At 39.5% G+C, this 22,761-nt stretch overlaps 1 protein-coding gene across 7 annotated transcripts in view; it reads right to left on the bottom strand.

The window, feature by feature from the left end:
• tcf7 (transcription factor 7) overlaps positions 1-22,761 on the bottom strand; it is a 346,414-nt gene that overhangs the window by 220,408 nt on the left and 103,245 nt on the right. For all 7 annotated transcript variants that reach the window (XM_060935781.1, XM_060935779.1, XM_060935777.1 and 4 more), the window contains exon 4: positions 9,406-9,532. In XM_060935781.1, coding sequence (XP_060791764.1) covers positions 9,406-9,532 — 127 coding nt within the window. The remainder of the gene's footprint in view (positions 1-9,405; positions 9,533-22,761) is intronic.

Below are 22,761 nucleotides of genomic sequence, written 5' to 3'. Positions count from 1 at the left end.
ATTTGGTAGGTACAGTGTCTTGCAAAAGTATTCATCCACCTTTGTGTTTGTCTTGTTTTGTCGCATTACAAGCTGGAATTAAAATGGATTTTTGTAAAATGGATTTTTGTTAGCACCATTTGATTTACACAACATGCCTACCACTTTAAAGGTGAAAATGGTTTTATTGTGACACAAACAATAATTAAGATGAAAAAACAGAAATCTGGAGTGTGAATAGGTATTCACACCCCTCCCCCCAAATCAATACTTTGTAGAGCCACCTGTTGTTGCAATTACAGCTGCAAATCTCTTGGGGTACATCTCTATTAGATTAGCACATCTAGCCACTGGGATTTTTGCAAATTCCTCAAGACAAAACTGCTCCAGCTCCTTCAAGGTAGATGGATTGCATTGGTGTACAGCAATCTTCAAGTTATGCCACAGATTCTCATTTGGATTGAGGTCTGGGCTTTGATTAGGCTATTCCAAGACATTTAAATGTTTCCCTTTAAACCACTCCAGTGTAACTTTAAGGTTTAAGTTTAGGGTAATTGTCCTGCTGGAATGTGAACCTTCATCCCAGTCTCAAACCTCTAGCTAACTCAAACAGGTTTTCCTCTGGAATTGCCCTGTATTTAGTGCCATCCATCTTTCCTTAAGTCCTGACCAGCTTTCCTGTCCCTGCAGATGAAAAAATATCCCTACAGCATGATGCTGCCACCACCATGCTTCACTGTGGGAATGGTGCTCTCAGGGTGTTGGGTTTGCACCATACATACCATACATTTCCCATGATGGCCAAAAAGATAAATTTTAGTCTCATTTGACCAGAGAATCTTCTTCCATGTGTTTGGGGAGTCTGCCACATGCTGTTGCGCAAACTCCAAACATGTTTTCTTAAGCAATGTTTTTTTTTTTTTTCTGGCCACTCTTCCATAAAGCCCCGCTTTGTGGAGTGTATGGCTTAAAGTGGTCCTATGGACAGATACTCCCATCTCTGCTGTGGATCTTTGCAGCTCATTCAGTATTACCTTTGGTGTCTTTGTTGCTTCTCTGCATAATGCCTTCCTTGCCCGTTTTGTGAGTTTTGGTGGGCGGCCTTCTCTTGTCAGGTTTGTAGTGGTGACATATTCTTTCCCTTTTGCTATAATGGATTTCATGGTGCTCCCTGGGATATTCAAAGTTTGCAATATTTTTTATAACCCAACCCTGATCCATATTTCTTCACAACTTTTTCTCTGACCTGTTTGGAGTGCTCCTTGATTCTCATGTTGCTTGCTTAGAAGTGTGGCAGACTCAGGGTCCTTCCAGAACAGGGTGATTTATACAGACATCAAGTGACACTTCAAGATCCACCTGTGTGCAATCAATCAATTACCGTAATTATGTGACATATGAAGTTAATTGGTTGGACCAGCTCTTATTTAGGGGTTTCATACAAAAGCGGGTGAATACCTATGCACACTCCAGATTTCTGTTTTTTTTTTCATCTTAATTATTGTTTATAATCACAATAAAACAACAATTTGCACCTTTAAAGTGGTAGGCATGTTGTGTAAATCAAATGGTGCTAACCCTCCAAAAATCAATTTTAATTCCATCTTGTAATGCAACAAAACAGGACAAACACCAAGGGGGATGAATACTTTTTCAAGACACTGTAGCTATCATTTTGTGAACAATCAGGTCTGAGGAGCGATGTCAGAAAAAGAGGGATTTAAATGACCATGACCATCATCTAGTGGCCAGGTCACCCATTTAATCCAGTTATGCTCAGCCCAAAATGGCAATGTGTAGCCATCTCATGGGCTTACTACCACCAAGTTGAAAGCTAGGTTCAATGCCAGCTGCACAGCAGACATGTGATGGATGTTCTTGGACTAGACCACTGGAATAGAAAGTGTTTTTGGGGATATGCCACTATATCACTTGTTGGTGTGGAAAGTATGCGAGTTACTATGGGAGATGGAAAATATTATATTGAGATGGACTCAATATAATGGGCTTTACATCCCCACAAAATAAGTGTTCAAGTACATAAAATCTTGATTGAGGGTGGTCATGCTTTTACTCTGGAGTTCATTACAGGATTGGGCTTGACTGTTGTTAAGAAGAATAGTCCTGTACTGTTGTCACACGTACACTCAAGCACACAGTAAAATTTCTTCTCTGCATTTAAACCATCTGAAGCCGTGAACACACATGTGCACACAAGTGAGCAATAAGCACACACAGATGCCCAGAGCAGTGGGCAGCTATGCTACAGTGCCCGAGGAGCAGCTGGGGGTTAGGTGTCTTGCTCAGGGGCACTTCAGCCCAACCTCAGGTCATGGCTGCCCCATGTTAACCTAACCACGTGTCTTTGAACTGTGGGGAAATTGGAACACCCAGAGGAAACCCACACAGACACGGGGAGAACATACAAACTCCACACAGAAAGGCCCCCATTGGCTGCTGGGCTTGAACCCAGAACTTTCTTGCTATGAGGCAACAATGCTAACCACTACACCAGGGGTCTCCAACTTTTCTGGGACTGAGGGCTACCCGAAGGATGAGAAACTATATGGAGGGCTAGTCATTCAAAATAATTTACTTAAAATAAAAGGCTTAACATCCCTTTAAAATAAAACTATGTAGAATTATGTGCTTTTAATGAACAACAATCAAGGAATAGAAACTGGCATTTTAACATGAACATTTTAATTATGAATAATCATAATCTCAACATACCGATACTGTTTAGGAATTACAAACTTTTTTGCAAATTCCAAAGTTTAATCATGCTAACTCTTATTAGCTAATGCTAATAAGTTAATTATGATGATAATGAACATATTTTGTTGGATTCTCATGTTGGGAAAGTACATTTGCCCTCTTTTAGAATTATACACACAAAAAAATCATTCTGATATTCTCACTGCAATTAACAGCTGTTACATAAAAACAGGTCTGGAAATGCCAAAAGCACAATAATAAAAGGTTATAATTTTCCCTTTTCAACACACAACAGTTCTGTGAAAGTTAAAACTATTCAAAACCAATTCCTTAGAAAACTGCACTGCAACAGTAATAGAACGCTTGCACTTCTAACACAGCATACAAGTTGGAACTCTTAACTGCATCCTTAAATGATTTCACCTTATTGCAGATTCATAACATTCAAGAAATCATCTCATTATCTCTAGCCGCTTTATCCTGTTCTACAGGGTTGCAGGCAAGCTGGAACCTATCCCAGCTGACTACGGGCGAAAGGCGGGGTACACCCTGGACAAGTTGCCAGGTCATCACAGGGCTGACACATAGACACAGACAACCATTCACACTTACACCTATGGTCAATTTAGAGTCACCAGTTAACCTAACCTGCATGTCTTTGAACTGTGGGGGAAACTGGAGCACCCGGAGGAAACCCACGTGGACACAGGGAGAACATGCAAACTCTGCAGAGAAAAGCCCTCGCCAGCCACGGAGCTCGAACCCGGACCTTCTTGCTGTGAGGCGACAGCGCTAACCACTACACCACCGTGCCGCCCCTGAGTGGGCACCCTGTTTGATTTAAAGAACAGGGATCCATCAACGTCTGATCTTCACAACACATGTTTGTGGAAGTCTATCATGGTGTGAACAAAGGAGATTTCTGAGAGCCTCAGAAAAAGTGTTGTTGATGCTCACCAGGCCAGAAAAGGTTACAAAACCATCTCTAAAGAGTTTGGACTCCACCAATCCACAGTCAGACAGATTGTGTACAAATAGAGGAAATTCAAGACCATTGTTACCCTCCCCAGGAGTGGTCAACCAACAAAGATCACTCCAAGAGCAAGGTGTGTAATAGTCGGCGAGGTCACAAAGGACCCCAGGGTAACTTCTAAGCAACTGAAGGCCTCTCTCACATTGGTTAATGTTAATGTTCATGAGTCCACCATCAGGAGAACACTGAGCAACAATGGTGTGCATGGCAGAGGTGCAAGGAGAAAGCCACTGCTCTCCAAAAAGAACATTGCTGCTCATCTGCAGTTTGCTAAGGATCATGTGGACAAGCCAGAAGGATATTGGAAAAATGTTTTGTGGACAGATGAGACCAAAATAGAACTTTTTGGTTTAAATGAGAAGCGTTATGTTTGGAGAAAGAAAAACACTGCATTCCAGCATAAGAACCTTATCCCATCTGTGAAACATGGTAGTAGGGCCTGTTTTGCTGCATCTGGGCCAGGATGGCTTGTCATCATTGATGGAACAATGAATTCTGAATTATACCAGCGAATTCTAAAGGAAAATGTCAGGACATCTGTCCATGAACTGAATCTCAAGAGAAGGTGGGTCATGCAGCAAGACAACGACCCTAAGCACACAAGTCATTCTACCAAAGAATGGTTAAAGAAGAATAAAGTTAATGTTTGGGAATGGCCAAGTCAAAGTCCTGACCTTAATCCAATCGAAATGCTGTGGAAGGACCTGAAGTTAGCAGTTCATGTGAGGAAACCCACCAACATCCCAGAGTTGAAGCTGTTCTGTACAAGGAATGAGATAAAATTCCTCCAAGCCGGTGTGCAGGAGTGATCAACAGTTACCGGAAACGTTTAATTGCAGTTACTGCTGCACAAGAGGGTCACACGAGATACTGAAAGCAAAGGTTCACATACTTTTGCCACTCACTAATTTTCCTCAATAAATAAATGACCAAGTAAAATATTTTTGTCTCATTTGTTTAACTGGGATCTCTTTATCTACTTTTAGGACTTGTGTGAAAATCTGATGATGTTTTAGGTCATATTTATGCAGAAATATAGAAAATTCTAAAGGGTTCACAAACTTTCAAGCACCACTGTATTTCTTTAATAGAAAGAAAAAACATGAATTTGGTGCACAAGTTTTAATTTTCTTTGGGTTTTCTGAAATCAACACAGGGTCAAAATTACACATACATGGTCTCAAATTTACATAGACCTCACTTAGATTATTAATTCAGAGCTGCTGAGACTTCCAAAATGTCTCTTATCTTGCCAAGGCCTCTTAACTTCCTGTTAGTGATTATGATTGACTATAGCTGGTAGTTTCTCTGAGCCTTCATAAAAAGGGTTTGTTTACAGCACTCATTGGATTGACCAACATACAGTAAAACGGGAAAGTCCAAGGAGCTCAGTGCAGATCTGAGAAAGAGGATCGCAGATGTACACAACTCAGGAATGTCTCTTAGAGCCATTTCTAAACAACTGCAGATCCCAAGATCAGTTCAAACAATTGTATGTAAGTTACTGGGAGGTGTAGTCACTTTGCCAAGCCACTTTGCTTCAAGAAAATCCAAACTGTCACCCACAGCTGAAAGGAAATTGGTTCAGATGGTCAGGAACAACCTGGGAATCACCATGGCACAGCCCTGCCATGAACTGGAAGCTGATGGATCACTGTCTACAGTTCAGTGAGTTTTATATCACCATGGACTAAGAGGCTGCTATCCAAGAAATAACCCCCTGCTCCAAAACTGACACTTTCAGGCTTAACTAAAGTTTGCAACTGACCACATGGACAAAGAAAAAGCCTTCTGGAGGAAAGCTGTATGGTCAGATGAGACAAAGATTGAGTTGTTTGGCCACAATGTACAGAGAAACACTGTACCAGCTGGTGGTGGTAGCAGCATCATGCTCTGGGGCTGTTTTACTGCCAGTGAAACTGGTTCATTGCACAAAGTGGATGGAATAGTTTAAGTTCGAGGTGATCCACAGGCCGGGGGCACAGATGGTGGTGGCGGACTTCCTGTCCCATCGGGGGGGGGGAGTCAGCTTCAGGCCGGACGGTTCCCCGGCCTGAGTCAGGCGGTGGGGGTATGTGGCAGCGGGGGCGTGGCCAAGCAGCAGTCTGTGAATGGAGGGCGAGGTCGGGGAAGGTAAGTGGCTAAGTCATTCCACCTGCTATCAATTAATGTGTGTGTGTGTGTTACAGGGACGGAGCATAAAAGGAGGGGGAAAGCAGAGAAAAGGGGCGGAATGAATGAATGAAAGAAAGAAAGCTGAAAAGCTAGTAATAAGTGAAATGAAGAGTTTGTGTGTGGCCATCAACTCGCCTGCTGTGCTTCTGTGCTCCACCCACATCAGGAACTGCCACACCCATCATTGCAGAAAATTACCTGTCAACTTCTAGTATTGGCTGTTGAAAAGACGGGTTGAGGGGTTTCTAGATAACATGGAAATGCCAGGATAAAATCTAATGGTGATTTAACTAAGTATTAGTTTAGTGGCATACATACTTATGCAACCAGATTACTGTACATTATTTTTTCCCTAAAATGGTTCTTATTGTGAGTGGTACAGTGGTGCAACGGTTAGCACTATCGCCTCACAGCAAGGAGGTTCTGGGTTCAAACCTGCTGGTTAACCAGGGCCTTTCTGTGTGGAGTTTTCAGGTTCTCCTCTTGCCTGCATGGGTTTCCTCTCACAGTCATACAGATTAGGTCTAAATTGCTCATAGCTGTGAGTGTAAATGGCTATCTGTGTTAACCCTGTGATAGATGAGCAACCTGTCAAGGGTGTACCCTGCCTCTCACCCGATGTCGGCTGGGATTGGCTACAGCTCACCTGTAACCTGCAATGGATAAATGGCATAGAAAATGGATGGATGGGTTCTTATTGTTTTTCACTTTGATTTATAGGTTGCAATATCAAAGTAAAGGTCGAAAAGGTCCTTGTTTCATTTTTTACATAAGAAAAACCTGCTGTTTTAACAGAGGTGTGTAAGCATTTTATATGCAATGTAAATGACTACTGGTTGGCTGTCCAGAGCTGACTTTTAAATTGAATAATAAAAGCAGTGATTTTGCCAAAACACAACAAAAGGTAAGGAGCACTGTAGCTAAAAAGATTGACAGTCTTAGAAGAGGATTAAATGAGCAGACTTGTTTAAAGGGATAGGAGAATACAACAAAGACGTTCCTTAAAACTTTGGAGGATTTTAATTTTCTTATGATAAAATTATTTTAGGGCGGCACGGTGGTGTAGTGGTTAGCGCTGTCGCCTCACAGCAAGAAGGTCCTGGGTTCGAGCCCCAGGGCCGGCGAGGGCCTTTCTGTGTGGAGTTTGCATGTTCTCCCCGTGTCCGCGTGGGTTTCCTCCGGGTGCTCCGGTTTCCCCCACAGTCCAAAGACATGCAGGTTAGGTTAACTGGTGACTCTAAATTGACCGTAGGTGTGAGTGTGAATGGTTGTCTGTGTCTATGTGTCAGCCCTGTGATGACCTGGCGACTTGTCCAGGGTGCACCCCGCCTTTCGCCCGTAGTCAGCTGGGATAGGCTCCAGCTTGCCTGCGACCCTGTAGAAGGATAAAGCGGCTACAGATAATGAGATGAGAAAATTATTTTATGTGTTGTTTTTTTTTTTACATTTTATAGTCCAGGGCTATGGGTTTTTTTTCTTGGATAAAAATGAGTATTGTGAAACCTACCTTTTGCAAAAAAGGAAAAGGAAGGTGTTAAAGCCATCTATGAAAGAGCTGACAACCTCATAATGGATTTCTGAAAACTAAAACTGTCAACAACTGTCAGTTTCACCACTCCTGCAGCAAAAAAAAAAGTAAAAGTCCCGCCTGTGCCAGGACCTGGTCTTCCCAGGCAGTCTCTCATCCCAGTACTAACCAGGCCCTTAAGGTGCATTGGGCAGCACTGATCTCTACTTCTATAGCCCTCAGCCTATACAGCTAGTGTTACAGTGGGGAGCTAGTCCTCTGGCAACCACAAGAGTTTGACTCCCCACTGGTATCTGTCTTGCCAGATGGCAGTAGGTACCATTTTTATGATGGTCTTTGGTATGACCCTACCATGAGTAGAACTTGCAATCTCCCAGTCGAGAGGCGGACACGCTAACCACTAGGTCAGCTCATGGTATCCCTACAGCATTACATGACTATTTTATAATATTTTAGACAAGCCTCTACTTTTCATATTTGGAAAGTTCCTGGAAACCCTTCTTTCTCCAAGTAATCAATAAATCAAGTGTGTCCTGAAGATGCAAAACAAATATTTATTCTAAAATTAATTGTTCTATGGCATCAAATATCAAAAATGAATCATAATATTTCAAATTATCTGTTTTCAAAAAGAATGTTTTTTTTTTTTAATTGACAAATAAGAATGCTAGAAAAAAAGAGCAGATTTTCTACTGGGGGCAGCACGGTGGTGTAGTGGTTAGCGCTGTCGACTCACAGCAAGAAAGTCCGGGTTCGAGCCCCGTGGCCGGTGAGGGCCTTTCTGTGTGGAGTTTGCATGTTCTCCCCGTGTCCGCGTGGGTTTCCTCCGGGTGCTCCGGTTTCCCCCACAGTCCAAAGACATGCAGGTTAGGTTAACTGGTGACTCTAAATTGACCATAGGTGTGAATGTGAGTGTGAATGGTTGTCTGTGTCTATGTGTCAGCCCTGTGATGGCCTGGTGACTTGTCCAGGGTGTACCTCGCCTTTCGCCTGTAGTCAGCTGGGATAGGCTCCAGCTTGCCTGCGACCCTGTAGAACAGGATAAAGCGGCTAGAGATAATGAAATGAGATGAGAATGAGATGGGATTTTCTACTGGTCTTGAAAACCAGAAAAATGAAAGTGTCTTGAATTGAAAACAAAAAGAAATAAACGTCATAGACTGAGTAAGAACAACAAAATTACCAGGTTATACTGATTAGTTATAGCCAACATTAAAGTGTTCATAACTCGAAAACTTTTTATGCCTTAACTAACATCTTATTATCTGCCTAACAGGGACTAAGATTTGTCATCTAACTTTTGCCTGAATCAATACTTGCCTTAAATACTTGCCTAACCCCAATTCTGCTTTTTTCGTTTCTTTGGACAGTAATGTTGCCTCCAAGTAGGCTCATTTTAGTTTGTATGCAGCTTCCATATAAAGACCCTTGTAATTCTCCTGCTTATGAGGGCACATGCTTTTCCAAGCTATTTTTACATGCTCTACCAAGGTTAATGGATGTCGGTTAAAAGACCTGTGCAGGAGAAACTGTTTTGTGGGTGACTGTTTTGTGGGTTCTAATAGCTAACAACCTGCATGGGGATATGTATGGGTGACTTTAAACTTCTACTCTTACACATATCTAGGAAAGCTTTTGGTAATATGGGGACCCAGTGTGTTTAGTGTTCTGCTATTTCTCCATTTCTGTGGCCAAGCATCAGTTGTTGCTGTTCTCTGAGCATAACTTTGTCTATACTGAAAAGCAAAGGGTTACCATTAAATCTCCCAAGGTCAAGTGAGGTGGTTGTCTCCTTTGATTTGTTTGAGCATATATCAGCAATGTAAGGAAATGGGAAAGTAACAGAAAATTGAAAACCCTTTGAAGTTTCCAATGGGTGGAAATTATTTGTGAAGAAATCATATAACACTTTATCTTTTTGGAAAGTAAGACATAAACCTGCATCAACACACATGGCAACTCACACACATACCTGGTTTTTGGCTCATATCTGATGTCATATGCGAAGAGCTGGGATTGAAATGTTCATTGCTGTATGGCAGAAGTGATGTAAGTGAGTGCATCCCATGAGGCTGCTGCACCACTGCCACTTTGTTAGCCTACAAAAATTACATATATAGAGAGAGAGAGGTTACAGCATACTTTATTTTAAAAAATTCCTTTACTGGCTTAGCTATCAGATTACAAAAAGATTCCAGGATTCAGGGTTAAAAAGGATAAAAGTTTCAGAGTTAAAACTTCAATATTCATGCACAATTGTATTCAATTGTACATATCACACTCTAAGGCAGCACGGTGGCATAGTGGTTAGCACTGTTGCCTCACAGCAAAAAGATTCTGGGTTCAAACCCAGTGGCTGACGTGGGCCTTTCTGTGTGGAGTTTGCATGTTCTCCCTGTGTCTGTGTGGGTTTCCTCCAGGTGCTACGGTTTCCCCCACAGTCCTAAGACATGCAGGCTAGGATAATTGGTGGCTCTAAATTGACCGTAAGTGTGAATGGTTATTTGTCTCTATGTGTCAGCCCTGCGATGACCTGGTGACTTGTCCAGGGTGTACCCTGCCTCTTGCCCATAGTCAGCTGGGATAGGCACAGGAAAAGTGGTTACAGATAATGGATGGATATCACACTCTTAATGCCCCAGGTATTTTCAAAAGCTATTACATTATTGAGAGAGAGAGAGAAGTACCTTTCACATATGAAATATGTTACTGTATGAGGTAAAAACAACATGGAATACAGTGCCTTGCAAAAGTATTCATCCCCCTTGGTGTTTGTGCTGTTTTGTTGCATTACAAGCTGGAATTAAAATGGATTTTTGGGGTGTTAGCACCGTTTGATTTATACAACACGCTTACAACTTTAAAGGTGAAAATTGTTGTTTTATTGTGACATAAACAATTATTAAGATGAAAAAAAACAGAAATCTGGAGTGTGCATAAGTATTCACCTCCCAAAGCCAATACTTTATAGAGCCATCTTTTGCTACAATTACAGCTGCAAGTCTCTTGGGGTATGTCACTATTAGCTTATCATATCTAGCCACTGGGATTTTTGCCCATTCCTCAAGGCAAAATTGCTCCAACTCCTTCAAATTAGATGGGTTACATTGGTGTACAGCAATCTTCAAGTTATGCCACAGATTCTCAATTGGATTGAGGTCTGGGCTTTGACTAGGCCATTCCAAGAAAATGTTTCCCTTTAAACCACTCCAGTGTAGCTTTAGCAGTATGTTTAGGGTCAATGTCCTGCTGGAATGTGAACCTTCATCCCAGTCTCAAACCTCTGGCCGACTCACAAAGAACAAATAAAATGTTTATTATTTAAATAAATTATTTTAAAATCCAACTATTAATATGTATGTTACATTGTGAGTACATAAGCTCGTCTGTTGCCAAATAATTGACAGAAGCCAGCAAGTAATTACTGATGATATTCTTTTACAAAACCCCAAAATTTCTAGTGGCACCCCTGTGGCACAGTACTGTAGCTCATCCAAATCAATTAAAACCAAACTCAGATAAGTTCAATGCACAGCATTTTATTCAAGCTGCAAGACTAAAACAATGCAGTGTTATTTTGTTTTTGCCATGTAAATTTGAAAAACTAAACTGATACCTTCTACTCATAACAGCAACAGGAGGGATGTACAACTCATCAAAAGCATAGTTAACAGAAGTCCACTGACTTTGCTTCATTGAATATTAGATGGAATAAAACTGTTTACAGTAAACACTGTAACACACTGTTCAATAAAGAACTATACATGAAGTCAAATCATAATTCACAATCATACATTAAAAATTCATTTTGAAAACATAAAGCTGAGAATAAAATGTAATCATTGGTTGGAAAAAAGTTTAGAACACTCTCCCCCTTTGTCTTTTTATGTCTCTCCTTCTGTCATAAGCACATACACACCATTACTCAAACACATGCGCGCGCACGCACACAGAGAGAGAGAGTGCACACATATTTCCGACCCCCCAGAGAATTTTTTTTTTAATTTGGAAAAAAATATTTTGAAAAAAATTGAAAATTTTGAAAAAAAAAAAGAAAATGGTGCATTCTCCTGCATTCTGAGTGCCATATTTGAAGAAAATTGATCGGGAAATTGGACCGACATACTTCACAGAGTGCATGCTTCTCACCTTGCCTCGATATTTTGATGCATCTGATGATCAAGTCACCTTGAACGTCATAGCAATTTTTTTTCTTTGGAGAATTCATTATTCATGATCACCAGAGCATGTGTTTTTTTTTTTTTTAAACAAACACTGGCGCGATTTCTTGTAGTACTGTATGTGAGCACATTGCCGATTGACTAGAACTATAACGAGAACTAATGGAATGGTGCGATAGAGCAATACAGTTTAGATTCAACATCATTATCGCACTGTTCCGTTGGCTCTTGGCTCCACTTAATATGACTATTTGATGCCATACATCCCCTTTTGACGCCACATTGTATCCCCTGTGCCGGAAACAACTGAAGTGAGGTCAGAAGAGATGTAGAAACATCTCAAGCAGTATCATTGGAAACAAAATGCACCTCAGCTCACTTTTGGGTGTCATATCAAAGGGTGTGCACACTTGTGTACATATGATATTTTACATTTTGATTTTTAATAAATTAGCACAAATGTCTAAAAACCTGCTTTCACTTTGTCATTATGGGTTATTTTGTGTAGAATTTTGTGACAAAAATGAACTCAATCTATTGTAGAATAAGTCTGTAACATAATAAAACATGGAGAATGTGAAAGGGGCATGCAGACTTTCCGGCTTGACTGTATATGGTTCACTCCTATCATCAGTTTCAGCTATCTGCATTAAATCCTGGAACGTATCCCCATGGATATGGCGGTCCCATTGTATCTACTGCTGTTTTCTTTGCTTGTTGTTTTGAGTTTGCTGCTGGTTGCTTTATATCGAGGCACTATGAGTAGTGATGTTGCAATATCACTACATCATCATTTAGGTCATCGCCAGTAACGTCATTCATTTAGGCCACCAGCACCAATGTCATGACCAGTCACAACACATAAATCTGATGGTTCCAATTACCACTGGAGCCATGACAAAAGAATTCCCTAAATGTTACTATTACACCATTACAGTATTACTATATGGAAAATAATGGAATATACACGGTTTTCACTGTGAGAGGGAATGGGGTGAGAGAGAGAGAGAGGGAGAGAGAGAGATTAGAGCATACAGTGTTAGAAGCTGTAGAAAGTGTTAGAATTTTTTTTGTTTTGTTGTTTTGAATGAAAGTGTAAAAAGGTTATTTCGTATTTGGTGGATTTAGCAGTAAAAGAATTGAAAGTATGAAATGTTGATGTTCTGCTGTTTTATAAAGTGAATGCATTATCATATTTATAACCCTTCCATCCATTAGGTTGTACAGAAGAATAACAAATCTTCCTTTTTTTGAACTATTAGTCTATATGTGCTACTGTGTATGCTGAGAGAAAAGACCTACAAGGGTGCACAAAGGGAACTTCCTTCAATATAAAAACATTTGTATTTAGTTTGATGTTATGTAATATCATTAAAGCAACCATCAGCTCTTGTAGTGATTTTCCATGTTTAGCTCTTTTGTCCCCTTACTGGGGCTAAATGAGCAGACTTGTTTAACATAATATTATAAACCTCCTGTTTCAGTATGTCCTCCAGCTTACAATAATTACATTTCTGTAGTTATACAGTAAAAACAATGCACCCACAAAAACATGTAATAACCTAGTGGTCTTTTGGTCAATGTGGAATCAAAACAGATTTCCAATTAGACGGTTACCAAACAAAATATTCTCACAAAATGTGATTTGCTTTTATCTAATATCTGTTTGAAAAAGAAAACTGCTGAAAACAACAACAGTGTATAATGGATCACTGGAAATTAATGATGGCCCCATTGCACTGACCACCATGACCCACTTGTGTGTCAATTTACTCAAATTACAGATGAAACACTGCACATCGTAGCATATCCTTTGGTTTTAAACATGTAAGTAGCTAGCTTTTTGAAGAGGAAATTAGAGGTCTTTTTAATAACAGAGAGCTGCTTTGAGAGTCATGTCTTTAATCTCCTATTTGAGTACTGATACATATACACGAGTTATTTGGACACTGCCACTTAAAGGGAGAGCAACAATTTTATGTGAATAGGTTTCATCATTTGATGGAGACAGAGTGTGTTAAATAAAATAACAAGCTCCTCATAAATATCCTCTGAAGGTACATATCTCCTAACTGATTTTAGTTGTCATCAAAATGCTATGTAATGCAATACAGATTAAAGAATACAAATTACAAAGAGTATTATAATCTCATCATTATTTGTGTGGACAGTAATGTTGCCTCCAAGGAGGCTCAGCATAGTTTGCATGCAGCTTCCTTATAAAGTCTCTTGTGAATGTCCTGCTTATGAGCATACTTGCTTTTCAGTTGCATAGTGTATGTGGGCATCAGTCAGTCTGTGGGAAAGCAATGTTAGTTATTGGCTTTCAAAGCTGCCCATGCTTGTTCAAACAGCAATGTAAAGATGGGGACAAAGGATGCAAAATATAAAAAATGCAAACCTAAAGAAAGGAATTTTTTTTAGATATTTAGAGAATGTTTGTGTGACCCTGCGTAAAATGGACTCAATATTTTCTAGGGAGGCACACAGTTCACTGGGTCTAGAATTACCGAACTTTGAAAAAAGTCAATTTCCTCTATGAGTTAAAGGGAGATTAGCTTAAAAAAATCTATAGCAGTCTTTAAAACCTTTGCATGTATTTCTCTTGTCTTGAGGGTAATTTTTTTCCTGCTTATGACAACTGAGATCAGTTTCACTTCCTCTTAAATCACTAGTTGAACAGTAAACTTGCATTGGGCCCATGAAAATCCTTAACCAAGTGCTTTGTTTTTGTGTTTGAACAATGTTTTTGTTCAATTCAATAATGATTCAGGCCAAAGCATTGTTCAAATTATGCATGATAAACTAGTTATGTATTCTGTTTTTGCCTGCTCTCAAACATTATGAGTGACGACAAGTCCATGCTGGTATTTGCGCCACAATCTGGAAATAATTTGGAATTTCTGAGGGAGAAAATGAAAGCCACCTTGTTGGAGGTTTGGAGTACATCAAAGACACTGCAGATGTAACAAGGTGGGCATGTTTAAACACACTAAACCCAATCTTTGTCACGTAATTGCACCGAGCACTGCACTGTGCACCTTGAACTACAATCACTGACTTTAGCTTCCAAGATGCTCTGCTGTACTACATAAGCGCCTGACCATGATTCACAACTGCTCTGCATTTCGGATGCTGATGGACAATGTATAAAAGGACTCTTTCTGGTTCATGACCTGGGTGAGGTATTGTCTGTCTTCTGCATTTTTTTTAAGCCTTCCAATTGTTCAGGTGCTTTCTGGTTCATGTTTCTCATTTTGTTTGCTGATCATATGAACTCTGCTTAAAACCAAACAAAACCCAAAAATAAACATAATTTGCAGAACACGACAAGTGTCCTGATGTGCCCTCAGCATATTTAAATTAAAAATAAAACTTTATAAAAACAGTTTATCCATTTTACAAGTTATGATATTGCTAAAAATAGGCTTACCTGGGCACAACATTTGCACTGAAACCGGATTTCCGCCTGTGACGTTAACGGCACCCGAGAATGCAGTTTATCTTCGTTATACACAGCTATCAAATAAAGACTTCTAATGCTTTTTAAAAAATCACCAGGTGCCACTTCGCTCTCTCTCACACACACACACACACACACACACACTGTGTGTGTCTGTCCGCACGCTTTCACTGCTTCAGATGGGTTGCATACAGAGAATGAACTTTACTATGCTGTCATGTACATGTGACAAATAAAGGCGTCTAATTCTAAAAACCTATTCAGAAGTTTTCTGAACCATCTGACTTTTACTGGCAACAAAATATGTGAATCAACAAACTTCGCTTTTGAAGTCTGAATCCCACTCGGCTAGATAACACGTGCAGTACAGACACTAGTAAACAATCCCATTGCCATAGCAACACGATTCTTGCCGTCTAAAAAGATCGCTTTTCTTAGTGAATAAAAATAAACAAAAACATGTCACATAAAATGATCAATGATCAGGCTTATTTTTACACCCAAACGCTTGACACTCGGGCATCTTTAGGGTTGTTTACAGTAATTTAGAAGCGATGAATCCATGAGATCTACTGGCCTTGGTAAGTCATACAGGGTGTAAGTGATGTCATGATTTGTACTCTGAGCACAATATTTGAACCTCAGGGAGAGTGAGATGGCAGCGTGAACACGCAAACATGTCTTGTATAGATATGATCTGTCAGGATAAAGGAGTTTATTTTGGGGTTTTGTTAATCTTTAAGTACCAGGAACATTGCTTCAGGTTTTGGATGTGTTTGAAGATGTACAGTGTCTTGCAAAAGTGTTCATCCCCTTTGTGTTTGTGCTGTTTTATCGCATTACAGGCTGGAATTAAAATGGATTGGGGGGGGGGGGGGGGGGGTAGCACCATTTGATTTAGACAACATGCCTACCACATTAAAGGTGAAACCTGTTGTTTTATTGTGACACAAATGATAATTAAGATGAAAAAACAGAAATCTGGAGTGTGCATAGGTATTCACCCCCCCCCCAGTCAATACTTTATAGAGCCACCTTTTGCTACAATTACAGCTGCAAGTCTCTTGGGGTATGTCTCTATTAGCTTAGCACATCTAGCCACTGGGATTTTTGCCCATTGCTCAAGGCAAAACTGCTCCAACTCCTTCAAGTTAGATGGGTTGCATTGGTGTACAGCAATCTTCAAGTTATGCCACAGATTCTCAATTGGATTGAGGTCTGGGCTTTGACTAGGCCATTCCAAGACATTTAAATGTTTCCCTTTAAACCACTCCAGTGTAGCTTTAGTGGTATGTTTAGGTTCATTGTCCTGCTGGAACATGAATCTTCATCCCAGTCTCAAATTTCTGGCTGACTCAAACAGGTTTTCCTCCGGAATTGCCCTGTATGTAGTGCCATCCATCTTTCCTTCAGTCCTGACCAGCTTTCCTGTCCCTGCAGATGAAAAACATCCCCACAGCATGATGCTGCCACCACCATGCTTCACTGTGGGAATGGTGTTCTCAGGGTGTGGGGTTTGTGTCATTTATGGCATTTCCCATGGCCAAAAATATCAACTTTAGTCTCATTTGACCAGAGAATATTTTTTCCATGTGTTTGGGGAGTCTGCCATATGTTGTTTGGCAAACTACAAATGTGTTTTCTTAAGCAATGCCTTTTTCTGGCCACTCTTCCATAAAGCCCCACTCTGTGGAGTGTATGGCTTAAAGTGGTCCTATGGACAGATATCCCCATATCTGCTGTGGATCTTTGCAGCTCCTTCAGTGTTATCTTTGGTGTCTTTGTTGTATCTCTTATTAATGCCCTCCTTGCCTGGTCTGTGAGTTTTGGTGGACAGCCTTGTCAGGTTTGTAGTGGTGACATATTCTTTCAATTTTGCTATAATGGATTTAATGGTGCTCTGTGGGATATTCAAAGCTTGGGATAGTTTTTATAATCCAACCCTAATCCATACTTAACAACTTTGTCTCTGGCATGTTTGGAGTGCTCCTTGGTTTTCATGTTGCTTGCTTAGTCATGTTGCAGAGTCAGGGTCCTTCCAGAACAGGTTGAGTTACACAGACATCATGTGACAGATCATGTGACACTTTGATTGCACACAGATGGATCTTAATCAACTAATTATGTGACTTATGAAGTGAATTGTTTGGACCCGCTCTTATTTAGGGGTTTCATACGAAAGGGGGTGAATACCTATGCACACTCCAGATTTCTGGGGGGGGGGTTCCATCTTAATTATTGTTTGTGTCACAATAAAACAACAATTTTCACCTTTAAAGTTGTAGCCATGTTGTGTAAATCAAATGGTGCTAACCCTCCAAAAATCTATTTTAATTTAATCTGCAACAAAACAGGACAAACACCAAGGGGGATGAATAGTTTTGCAAGACACTATACTTTGTAAAGAATCCTGTTCCACCTGTACTTGTGTCTTGCCTCACCTACCTTCCTTGACATGACAGAATACCTCACCATAACATTGATGCAGCAGGAAAACAGAAGCTATGCAATGCCAAGTTCACACTGACCGCGCCTGGCTCCTTTTGGCTCCTCCACGACATGTGGGCGATTCTTCCAGCTCCCTGTGATGGCATAGAGTTTCCCCTTAAATGGATTCCTTCTCCAGTGTAAGTTCTTTCATGAAAGCCTGTTGGATCCTAAGCCTCAAGAGTATGTGTGGGTCCAGTACATGATCCACTGGCTTATGGGACCAGCATGCCAGTGGGTCAACTACCTCTCCACCATGGAACACTGGTGCCTCAGAAACTCCATAGACTTCAGCAACTTGGTCAAGTGGTTGTTCCAGAACCTCAGGAAGGAGGAACCCCCTGAAATTTTATTCTGGGGTTGAGGACTTACTAGTGGCTGACAGTGAGGCCTTTGCTTCAGAGCCCCCTCCAGTGGTCAACAGGGAGGCCTCTGCTCCAGAGCTCACTCCAAAGCTCCCTCCAGAGGCTGACAGAGCAGCTGACAGGGAGGCTTTCACTTCAGAACTTTGTCCAGAGGCAGACAGGGATTGCTGAGTGGAACCTGCTGGGTGGGTCGAGTCATGTCCTAATTTGGGGTGCGACTCGAGAGTTTGGGGTTTTGCACTTCGGGGAAAACTTGCTACTCTGGAGGAAGCGTCAGTTAAGATTGTTTAGATTTACATTTAACTGTACAGTGAATGTGAAGTGGTCATGGCAGAAAAGTCAGATGGTTATTTAAGAAGTAATGACGTTAATGTGAATGAGGATATGCTTTGGGAAGAAGTCAGTCGAATTAGGAAACTGTCAGATAGAGACAGCAGTGGAGACGAGTCTGGAAATTCTGTTATCAAAAGAACCAAGGTTGATAGAAAGATGTCTAAGGGGTCAAGCGATGAAGTACGGAAAGTTATGATAGTTTTTGAACAAAAAGGAGGGCCAGATTTACATCCAATCCACATTACTAAGGCAATTGAGAGAGAAATAGGAAAGATAAATCACGCCAGATTCATGGGAAATGGGAGGCTTTTGATTTTTGCTAAGACTGAAGAGCAGCGAAGTAGCATCCTGATGAAGGAGTCACTTAACAAACTTAAAATTACCTCACATATTCCAGGGGCAGCATCTAAAGCTAGAGGTGTTATAACAGGAATACCAACATCAGTCTTAATGGAAGAGATCAAGGAGAATCTGTCAAGGTATGCAATAACTGATGCTAAACGCCTGACCAAGGGAAAAGAAAAAACTGAAAGTACATAAATTTTGTTAAGCTTCAGTAAAGACTTCAGACTAGAGTTCAGATGGGATATATGTCTTACATGGTCCGTGAATACATTCCACCTCTATTGCGATGTTTTAAATGCCAAAGATTTGGTCATGTGGCAGGGCAATGTAGAGGTAAAATAAGATGTGCAAAATGTGGTGGTGAACATGAATATGGTCAGTGTGGGGAAACTGTATTAAAGTGTTGCAATTGTGGAGGGCCACACAGTGCTGCATATGGTGGTTGTGAGAAGCAAAAGGAGGCCAAAGAAATACAGAAATACAGAGTTACATACAAGACTTTTTATGCAGATGCCATTAAGATAGTTAAGAGAGTTACTAGTGTTCCTACTACACCAGAACAATCCACTTGGAGCCAGTTTGATAACAGGCTAAGACTGAACAACAGAGTTCAATTAGAAGGGAATCCTCAGCATGTTAACAGGCCTAGGCCTATTCCAGCTTCAGTTATATGTAAGTGTGAATGCAAAACAAAAATCACGAAAGAAACACTACTTGTGGATAAGAATGAATTCATTGCGTTTATTTGCACAGTGATGAACACAGCACTACAACACTCAAGGAAAAGTGACAGAATTAAATCAATTGTTGACATTGGCAATGATTTTTTGGGGCCTATGAGTAAAGCTGATGTAATTCATGAAATGATAAATCTTAAGTACGGACAGACTCAAGGTAGTTGAATGAGTTATGGTTCTTTTCATTTTACAATGGAATGCAAGGAGTTTATTAGCTAATGGACAAGAATTCAAAAGTTACATTCAAAATTTGACAGATAAACCTGATATAATATGTATTCAGGAGACATGGTTGAAACCACACCTAGATTTTATCATCAAAGGCTTTAAAGGCATTAGATTTGATAGAAGTAATGAGAGAGGTGGTGGATGTATGACATTCATAAAAGATGGGATTCCTTACAGATGTATTAATATAGATAAAGAACATGAATATACATTCATGTTCTTTATCTATATTAATGTGTATTACAGAAATACAGAAATCTATATGTGCTGTGTATTACAGAAATATTTAATGGGCCTAAGGAAATATATAGTGTTGTTAACTATTATAACCCATGTAAAAGTTTAACAACTGACATGCTAAACAATATCTTTGAGAAAAAGCATCCTGAAATATGGTGTGGTGACTTTAATGCCCACAACAGCTTATGGGGTAGTAAACATACAGACATGAATGGCTTAGCAGTTGAAGAAATGGCCAATGACAGAATGTTAGTTTGTTTAAATAATGGTTCTGGTACTAGGATCAATATTTATAAGAATGAGACATCTTGCATTGATTTAACCTTAGTTGACAGAAGAATTGCTTATAGATGTAGGTGGGATGTAGATCAATCAATAGATCAATCAACTAATATTGGAAGTGATCATTTTCCAATATGGTGTAAAATGGATATAGAGTTTAAGATTGATCCAAATTATATACATCACAAATGGGTGTTTAGCAAAGCTATTTGGGATGAGTTTAAAGAAATCTTTGAAGATATGCTTTCAGCGATACCAGAAGTTGATCAAAACGTGAATGATATGAATAGTAGCATAAGCTCTCTTATATACTTTGCAGCAAGCCAAAGTATTCCAATTAGTGAAGGTAAAAAGAATAAAAGAAATGTGCCATGGTGGGATGATAAATGTACTGAAGTAATTAAAGAATGAAATAAAGCTTTTAAGATCCTGTGTAAAACACTAACATCTGATAATCTTTTGAATTATCAAATGAAAAGAGCCATAGCCAGGAAAGTTATTAAAGAAGCAAAAAGAGAATCCTGGAGGCAGTTTTGTTCAACAATAGGTAGAGAATCTACAATAAACCAAGTATGGATAATGATTAAAAAGATGACCGGTAGATATAAACCATCACATATCCCTGTGCTAATGAAAGGTGATAATCAATATGTTGCTGATTATGATAAAGCGAACCTTTTAGGTAAAACTTTTGCAGATATCCATAAAGGTAACCATTTGGAAGAATGTTTTAAGAAAAGGAAAAAAGAAGTCTTGGAAGTAAATAAAGATACTCTAGTCATGAAGGAACCAAACATGTCCAGCATGGATGCTGAATTCAATATGTCAGAATTAAAAATGGCTTTAAATAACACTGCATATTCTGCTCCAGGCAGTGATTACTTATGTTATGCTATGTTTAGGCAATTACCTGATGAAGTTGTACAAATTATTCTTAATCTATTTAATAAAGTATGGAATGAGGGTAAACTACCAAATGTATGGAAAAGATCTACAATCCTCCCATTTAATAAGCCTGGAAAGGACCCAAGCAACCCAGGGAATTATAGACCAATAGCTCTCACCTCACATTTAGGGAAACTGATGGAGAAAATGATTGTGTCAAGATTAAATTACTATTTAGAATATAATTGTTTACTTCACAGCTATCAAACTGGATTTAGGAAACAGAAATCAACAACTGATGCATTAATCAAACTTACTAATGAAATTGAAAAAACATTGGTTATGAAGGAGGCTATGGTAACAGTCTTTCTAGATATAGAGAAAGCTTATGATACCATGTGGAGGGAAGGATTATTAATAAAATTAGGAAAATTGGGAATTAATGGGAAGATGTACAACTATATATTAGACTTTCTTTCTCAACGTACCTTAAGGGTCAGAGTGGGTGAAGCTGTTTCAGAAGAATTTACTGTTGAAAATGGAATACCCCAAGGAAGTGTCATTAGTCCAATACTTTTTAACATTATGATTAATGATATTTTTGAGAAACTGGGTGAAATGAATGAAGGTTTACTATATGCAGATGATACTGTTATATGGAAAAGGGGACGTAACATATCACACATTACTGAATCAATCCAGAAGGACATACACATCCTAGAACAATGGGGGATAGATTGGGGTTTTAAGTTCTCTGTTCAAAAATCTCAAGTCACATACTTTACAAGAAAGTAAGTTCTAGAAAATTTTAAAATAATGCTCTATAATCATATTATTGAAAGGGGGAATGCATTTAAATATCTAGGTATTTGGTTGGATAGTAAACTGACCTGGAAACTACATATTGAACATGTTGAAACTAAATGCAAAAAGGTACTGAACTTGATGAGGATGATATCTGGTGTCTTTCCTGGGGAGCAGACAGACAATCTTTGCTGAATATTTATAAAGCATTGATAAGATCAGCTATTGATTATGGTTGTATTACATATAGCTCAGCTTGTAAAACATCCCTTCTGAAGCTGGAAAGAATACAATTAAAGGCCATTAAAATAGCTTTGGGTGCTATTAAAACAACTCCTGCATGTGCTCTTCTGGTGGAGTCAGAGGAAACCCCACTTAATTTAAGGTTTAACAAGCTTTCTTTAATGTATTGGGTCAGACTGCAGGGCAGTATTAACAATCCAGCCATATCAGTACTTAAAGATTGCTGGGAATATTAGGGCAATTCCATGTAAATGTCAACCTCACCATGCAAAAATAAAGCAACATGTAATACATCAAAACCACTCCCAGAGATATCACCTAGGCCTGTATTGTACAGATGTGAATAAGTTGAACCAATTTGTAACCAACCTAGTATGTCACTGTCAGTCTTTCTTTCTTATAATGTAAACCCCAAGCTAAAATCAACTTTGATCATGTACAATTCTATATTATTGCCACAAGCCACAGAAATGTATGCTAAAATCCAGAAAACAATAGCCATCCTAAATATTATTTAAGAACTTTGATAGTTTTAGCTGATATTTAGAGAGTTTTTCAAAGGGTTATGGTGGTTAAATTGCTGATTTTCTAAACATATGCCATGTCTATTTCAGATGCGTCACATCCATAACGGAATTTCGTCACATCCATAACGCTGACTTTTCCTTCCGAAACTCTGCATGAAATACAAAATATTTTAAACAAAGATTTTTTAATATTCACCTTGGACCCCTC

The sequence above is a fragment of the Neoarius graeffei genome, chromosome 12 (assembly GCF_027579695.1).
Source record: "Neoarius graeffei isolate fNeoGra1 chromosome 12, fNeoGra1.pri, whole genome shotgun sequence".
NCBI lineage: Eukaryota > Metazoa > Chordata > Actinopteri > Siluriformes > Ariidae > Neoarius > Neoarius graeffei.
The sequence above is the reverse complement of the archived record's forward strand: the minus strand, read 5'-3'. Positions and strand labels throughout refer to the sequence as shown.